The 8,171-nt window shown below is 37.2% G+C and overlaps 1 protein-coding gene across 7 annotated transcripts in view; it reads left to right on the forward strand.

The window, feature by feature from the left end:
- LOC101992219 (ankyrin repeat and KH domain-containing protein 1) overlaps positions 1–8,171 on the forward strand; it is a 118,328-nt gene that overhangs the window by 80,085 nt on the left and 30,072 nt on the right. For all 7 annotated transcript variants that reach the window (XM_013349515.2, XM_013349518.2, XM_013349516.2 and 4 more), the window contains 4 exons: positions 1,449–1,591; positions 1,881–2,094; positions 4,171–4,346; positions 4,515–4,677. In XM_013349515.2, the coding sequence (XP_013204969.1) occupies positions 1,449–1,591; positions 1,881–2,094; positions 4,171–4,346; positions 4,515–4,677 (696 nt within the window). The remainder of the gene's footprint in view (positions 1–1,448; positions 1,592–1,880; positions 2,095–4,170; positions 4,347–4,514; positions 4,678–8,171) is intronic.

Here is an 8,171-nt window from a genome sequence, read left to right on the forward strand (position 1 = left end):
TTGTAGACCAGGCTGGTCTCGAACTCACAGAGATCCGCCTGCCTCTGCCTCCCAAGTGCTGGGATTAAAGGTGTGCGCCACCACCGCCTGGCTTTGCTTATAGTTTTTAATGTATACATGCTTATTACTTTTTCAAGATTTTTTTTCAAACTTGTGTGTTTGCACATGCACACACCTATGAAGCCCAAAGATTTAAGATCCAAAAGCTGAAGTTAAGATGGTTATGAGCTACCTGATTTTGGTGCTGGGAACTTGGGTCCTCTGCAAGTGAAGTAGGTTTTTTTAACTGCTAAGTTGTTGCTCCAGCCCCATGATTAATATTTTAACTACATGTGAAACACATATGATGTATAAAACACATGTGTTTTACAAGTTCAGTAGACCAGTGGTTCCCAACCTTCTTAATGCTGAAACCATTTAATACAGTATCTTATGTTGTGACTACCAACCATAAAATAATTTTCGTTGCTTTTTCATAACTAATTTTGCTGTTAAGAATTGTAAGTATCTGATACAATATGCAGAATATTTGATATGTGACCCCTTTGTAAGGGTTGCTAAATCTCTGAAAAGGGTCACGACCCATAGGTTGAGAACCATTGCCTTAGATTTTCTGAGGACTGAAATATATTTAAGTATAATGGAAATTGCACATTCGTTTTTAAATGAATATGTTTTTACTCATAAATACAGGTATGAATTGTCTTTATTTCTACATTTATTGGCATTCAGTCAAGTACAATTCTAACACATATAAAATACAAATCCATTGTTCATTAATTGATAAGTGAAAAAGGTCTTGTTTCATTACAACTGGGATTTTGAAACTCTGAATTTCTTTTCCCTGCCTGGCCATGGGTTTTTAGGACAGGGTCTCATGTAGTCCAGGTTGGCACTCAACTCATTATAGTTAAGACTGGCTTTTCTTCATTTCCTGCTTTCACCATACATCATGGGATTTACAGGTATATGCAACTGCACAGAGCACAACACTCTGAATTTATTTGTGTCTCAGTCTCTTATGTAGCTGAAGGTAGCCTTGAAATTGAGTCAATCCTTCTGAGTCACCCTCCAGAGCTGGGGTTATAAGCATGAGCTACCACACAGGCTCACGGTTTTTTAACTTCTTGATAAGAAATTCAGCTGGGCATGGTGGTGCATATGTATAATCCTAGCACTTTAGAGGCCGAGGCAGGAGAATTGCCGCAAGTTTCAGGTCAACCTTGGCATAAGCAAGACCCTGTCTCAAAAACAAATATGACCACCCCAAAAAAGATATTGAATCCATTTATCTCGTGCTAATATTTTAATACTTAAGGCCTAATAAAATATATTTAAAATGTCAAATATTTAGACAAGAAAATTGCAGGTTCTGTTTGTATTTCCTTCATTTTTAACTTGAGCACTAGGTATAAACTTGTTTTATCTGTCCATATTTTACTTTGTAGGTAGTAGATTTGCTGCTGGCCCGAGGAGCCAATAAAGAACATAGGAATGTGTCTGATTATACACCACTGAGTCTGGCTGCATCTGGAGGATACGTGAATATTATTAAGATTTTGCTTAATGCTGGGGCAGAAATTAATTCAAGGTATCACCTGTTCATTCATCTTATCATTTACGATTGCTGAGTTTTTAACCTTAGTCTTAAGCATCTTAAGTAGGAATTGTGTTCTTTTTTAATTCTTCTCTCATAAATTGCATCCCTTTGGCAGTTTCCCTTAAGAGTTATGTTTTAAATTATGAGATTTTGCCATTCTTGATTTAGAAAGATCTGTACATCTATGTTAGAAATCCTTCTTTACTGACATTTTTATCTGTCGTGCTTTTTTAAAAACACAAGGTATCATACTAATTTTCTGAGCACATTTCTTCCTTAGGACTGGGAGTAAACTAGGTATTTCTCCTCTGATGTTGGCTGCAATGAATGGACATGTTCCTGCAGTGAAATTGCTGCTTGATATGGGATCAGATATTAATGCACAAATAGAGACCAACCGGAACACAGCTCTCACACTGGCCTGTTTCCAGGGCCGAGCAGAAGTAGTGAGTTTGCTTTTGGACCGCAAAGCCAATGTTGAACATAGGGCAAAGGTAAGAAATTTTATAATTTGCCCATTTTTTCACTTTCAGTTTTATGGAAACACATATGGCATTTCCGCTTATCTCCAGTGCAGATTTAGGGAATTAAGCAGTGCCAATAATACACATTATTAACATTAAAAAAAATCACTTTAATGAGACATATACTTACTACTGGTAAAAACTCTAAACCACAAAAAAATAAAAAAACCAACCTAAAATCTGTTTTAATGTGATAAATTCTGAGAGATTCATGACTATTTGGAATTTAGAAATAGCAATACTTGGACTTTTTTTAACCTTGAAATATTAGATACTTAAAAAACTAGGTTTTAAATGAGATGACAACTGAAACCTTATGTCATTTAAGATTGGAAAAATCTAGAAATTTCATCTGTCTCATTTCTAACAGTTAATATTTTTTTTTTTTGTTTTTGGTTTGTTTGGTTTGGTTTTGTTTGTTTGTTTGTTTGTTTGTTTGAGATTAGGGTCTTTTTATGTAGCTGTCCTACTTGATCTCTTTCTACAAAGAAAGCTGGCTTCCTGCATTTGCCTCCTGAATGCTAGTATTAAGGCATGCACTACCACTCCCAGCCTTTTTATTTTTAAAAAATAATGTATCAATGTAATGTGTGTGTGGTGGTGGTGGTGGTGGGGTGCTGGTGAGATGGCTCAGTATGTAAAGGTATGGGATATCAAGCCTGGCCATCTTAGTTTCATCCTAAGATCCACATGGTGGAAGGAGAAAACCAACTACATCAGGTTATCCTGACTTCTACATATTGACCTGGTAAGCACTTGTGTACACAGGAACATACACACAAAGACATAACAAATGTAATACAAAATGTTTAAAAAGAAAATAGGCAGGCTGAAGAGATGGCTCAGAGGTTAAGAGCACTGATTACTCTTCTATAGGTCCTGAGTTCAATTCCCAGCAACCACATGGTGGCTCACAACCATCAGTAATGAGATTTGATGCCCTCTTCTGGCCTGCAGACATATATGCAGGAAGAACCCTGTATACATAATAAGTCTCAAAAAACACATTGTGTGTGTGTGTATTTTCATGAACATGGGTGGTATTTACTTGAGCAAGGACTCATTACCTGCCAGTGATTGTTCCAGAAACCATAAACTCTGAAGGGTGGAGCCTTATGAGCCTTTCTGCCATCCATGATGGAATGTTGATGGATCAATCCTATGTAGGTAGCCACTGTTGCTGTTGATTTTATGGGATCAGTGGTCATGTGACATCCAAAAGCTGGCCTTTTCCTTTTCAATTTCAAGTATTAATTGTGGTCTAGTCACCTACTAAAAGCCCTAGAATGGTGCATACTGTTTGGAGATTATTATTTGTTTGTTTTCTTCCATTTTGATTTGGGTTTTTGTTTTGTTGTGTTGTGTTTTGTTTTTGAGACAGTACCCCAGGCTAGACTTGAACTTAACCTCCCGACTATGCCTTCTGAGTGCATGGAGTTACAGGCACTATGCCTGGCTGAAGAAAAGTGTCTGATAAAAACTCAGGACAGGCATGGTGGCATAGTCTTAAGATTACAACATTATAGAAGCTGGGGCAGGAAGACTTCATGTTTGAGCGCTGGTCTATATAAGTAAAACTCTTTCAAAGGGATAGGGGTAAGAGAATGAGCAAACTGACTCTGTAATTCTAGCTCCCTCAAACCCAGTCTTCCTGCCTCAGCATCCTAAGAGCTGAGTTAAGGCATCTCCGTGCATGGCTTTGCTTTCCTTCTTGCATAAGATTATAAGTGAGTGTACTCTGGCATGCCTCATTAATTCTAACAATTCTCATTTGTTATTTAGTAAGATTTATTTATTTTGGTTGAGACAGGATTTCATGTGGTCAATACTAGGGATTACCTTGAACTCCTCATCCTGATCCTTCTGATTCTACCTCCCAAGAGCTGGGATTACGTGAGCTATCAGAAAGCTAATTTAATACAATTGAAAACAGAATGTTATTTAGTTCTTTTGTGAGAGAAAAATCAGAATGTACTTAAATATGAATTAGTTTAGTCTTTTAAAGAAATTACTAAATTCCATTGCATTCTTTACTGGTTTAAACAGACTGGTCTTACTCCCTTGATGGAAGCAGCTTCTGGAGGATATGCAGAGGTTGGAAGAGTTCTCCTTGATAAAGGAGCAGATGTCAATGCCCCTCCTGTGCCTTCCTCAAGAGACACTGCTTTGACAATAGCAGCTGACAAAGGCCACTACAAATTCTGTGAGCTCCTGATTAACAGGTGTGTAAATTTCTATTGATATATGTAGAACTCCAGTGATTCCTTTCACTGTCTGTGGATTTTTAAAAGTAACCTTAACAACATTTTAAAAACATTGTTATATGGTAAAGAGAACCATAGAGTATCAACCTCTTATAGTAAATAGACTGTGGATTTTTTTGTTTATAGGGGAGCCCATATTGATGTCCGTAACAAGAAGGGAAATACACCTCTTTGGCTGGCATCCAATGGTGGTCATTTTGATGTAGTACAATTGCTAGTGCAAGCAGGTGCTGATGTGGATGCAGCAGACAACCGAAAAATCACACCTCTTATGTCAGCATTTCGCAAGGTAATATGACATATACAGAAAAGACAAAATTTAATAATTTTAAAACAATTATAAGTTGAAACCTTGTGCAAAATATAAACTAATGCTGGGGAATTAAGAATATGTACACATAAAAGTCACTGCTGCCAGGCGGTGGTGATGCTTGCCTTTAAACCCAGCACTAAAGTGATAGAGGCATGTGGATCTCTGTGAGTTCCAGACAGCTTGGTCTACAGAGTGAGTCCAGGACAGTCAGGGCTACACAGTGAAATCCTGTTTTTTTGTTTTTTTTTTTTAAATCCTGCTTTGAAAACCCAAACAAAGAAAGTCACTAATTATTGCTAGACATGGTGTTTCCTGCCTTAATCCCATCCTCAGGAAACCAAAGACTGGAGAATCTCTGAATGCAAGGCCAACCTGTTCTACATGAGATCCAGGCCAGCCAGGGCTATAGAGTGAGATCCTGTGTTTAAAAACAAAACAAAAACAAACAAATAGTACTAGTGCCAGGTGTGGTGGCACTCCCTATAATACCAGCATTTAGGAGGAGATGAATTCTGTATCTTTAGAGTTCCAGTCCAGCCTTGGCTATAAAAGTAAGTTAAAGGCCAGCATGGGATAGATTAGTTCTTATCTCAAACAAACAAAAATGTTGCTGTCTTTTCAATATTGGTGGCTAAACCTAAGAATTATTTGCTATTTCACTATAATCAGCTTTGTTGTTGGTTCATTTAGTGTCTTGACTTACTTTTATTATGTCATACTACTGAAGCGTGAAATTTGGGGCTGGGGAGATGGCTCAGTGACTAAGAATTCTTGTTCTGCATGCTAGAGGACCTCAGTCGGAATGCCTAACACTCAAATTAAAATCCAGGCATGGCTACACCTTCTTAGAATTCCATTGTTTGGATCAGGAACAACCTAGCCAGAATGGCTAGCTTCTGGTTCAGTGAAAAACCCTTTCTCAAGGCAATAAGGCAAAAATTAATAGAGTTAAACACCCAGAATCCTGCTCTGGCCTCTACATGTGCACGCTTGCACACATATACCATGAAATTTAAGAAAAGCAATGGATATATACAGATGGTTGTTTCTGAATGAAACGGAATAAACTTTTATGAAAAATGGATAATTCATATCGTGTGTGTGTGTGTGTATGCATGTTCATTTTCTGCTTTTTTTAAGTGCCTACATCTTTAAATTGATGACAAATAATAAAGTACCGCATGTGGTCTATATTGCTCTTCTCTTTTTATGTACTGTATTGTTTTTATCAATGACCTAGAATGCACTAGGCTTTTTTATTTCCCTTTTTTGAAAATTTACTAGCCGGGCAGTGGTGGCGCACGCCTTTAATCCCAGCACTCGGGAGGCAGAGGCAGGCGGATCTCTGTGAGTTCGAGACCAGCCTGGTCTACAGAGCTAGTTCCAGGACAGGCTCCAAAGCCACAGAGAAACCCTGTCTCGAAAAACAAAAAAAAAAAAAATTTTACTTCCTTACTCTTAACGTGGACTACCATTCTATTCCTCCTTATTTCTTATTTTAAATGACTTTTCAGAGTTTTCCTCTAATACCTAGTTTGAGAAAAGTTTTATAATTGAAATTTTATTTTCTTTTTAGTTTGTAATTGCATCTTCAAACATGCCCATGAGGGCTAAAAAACATTACTATCATTTTGCTATTTACTCCCAGTTTTAAGGTTTCATTTTGTTTATTTATTTATTTTAGTTTTATGTTTTCTTGAAGACAAGTCTTACTATATAACCCTGACTAGCCCAGAACTCAAAATGTAGACCACTGAACTGACAGAGCCTCTGCCTCATAAGGTCTGAACTTAAAGGCATGTGCCACCATACCCAGTTTAAGATTATCTTATATGTAGAATGTTTGTATGCATATATGTGCATCATATGCATGTTTGGTATGCACAAAGGCTAGAAGAGAACATTGTATCCAATAAAACTAAAATAACAGATGGTTGTAAAACATCATGTGCATGCAGAAAAACAAACCCCATCTTCTGCCAAAGTAGCAAGTACTCTTTTCCACTGAGCCATTTCTCCAGCCCCCCAATTTATTTAAAATTGTGTGTATGTGTTGTGCATATCTGTGTGTGGGTATGTGCATGGTCATGCAAGTGGAGGCCAGAGGCTTTCGATCCTAGATACTGGGAACCACACTTGGGTCCTCTGAAGAACAATATACACTCTTAAACACTAAGCCATCTCTCCACCTCTAATATTTTTAAACTTAACAGTCTTTTGCTTAGTGGTGGCCCATACATTTAATCCTAGCACTGAGGAGGCACAGACAGGCAGGCCTCTAAGAGTTGGAGGCCAACTTGGTCTACAAAGCGAGTTCCAGGACAGCCAGGGCTTACACAGACAAATCCTGTCTTGAAAAACAAAAACAAAACAAAACAAACTTTTTAAATTAAAGCCTAGTTTAGAGCAAAGAACATAAACCTTGTACACAGCTTAATGACTTTGTATCAATTCATATACTATGTGCTTCATACCCTATAAAGGTGAAAGGTAGTTTTCCTAACCCTAGAAGATCATCTAGTATCTGTTTGTATTTAATTTCCATTCTTTCTTTTCTTTTTTTTTTTTTTTTTTTTTTTTTTTTTTTTTTTTTTTTTTTTTTTTTTTTTTTTTTTTTTTTTTTTTTTTTTTTTTTTTTTTTTTTTTTTTTTTTTTTTTTTTTTTTCCTTTTTTTTTTTTTTTTTTTTTTTTTAGACAAGGTTTCTCTGTAGCTTTGGTGCTTGTCCTGGAACTAGCTCTTGCAGACCAGGTTGGCCTCGAACTCACAGAGATCCGCCTGCCTCCGCCTCCTGAGTGCTAGGATTAAAGGCTTCCGTTACCGCCACCCGGCTCAATTAACTTCTTATTCCAGGTACAACTACTTTCTATTTTCTTGTCTAGAAACAGACTAACGTCTTTTTGTTGTTGTTATAGTTAAGAAGCCTGTTTGTATAGGAATTACTTTTGCTGTCGTTTGTTTGGGGGGGGGGTGTCTGTCTGTCTGTTAGTGTAGGAATGGAAGTCAGAAAACAACCTATAGGATTCAGTTTTCTCCTAAGATGTGGATCCTGGGGAATCACGTTCAGGTTGTCAGCCTCTGTGGCAAGTGCTTTCACATTCTTGAGGATATTTTTGGACCCTAATAGGAAGGGAAACTTAGCAAGCTTTGTTCTGTAAAGTGCTTAAATTTTATTACCTATTCGAGCCTTCATAAGGGCATTTAGAAAGTGTTTTATCAGCCAAGCAGCTCACACCTTTAATCCTAACACTCAGAGGCAAGTGGATCTCTGAGTTAGAGGCCAGCCTGGTCTACAGAGCAAGTTCCATGATAACCAGAGCTACACAGAGAAACCCTGTCTTGGGGAAAAAGAATTTTATCTATGTGCAAGTCATAAAACTCAGAAAAATTTTGTAGACCATCATGTTTATTATTAAGATAAAACCAAAATAATACTTTGAAACCTGGAAAATTGGTGTTTAAAGACTTAGTG

The sequence above is a fragment of the Microtus ochrogaster genome, chromosome 18 (assembly GCF_000317375.1).
Source record: "Microtus ochrogaster isolate Prairie Vole_2 chromosome 18, MicOch1.0, whole genome shotgun sequence".
Taxonomy (NCBI): domain Eukaryota; kingdom Metazoa; phylum Chordata; class Mammalia; order Rodentia; family Cricetidae; genus Microtus; species Microtus ochrogaster.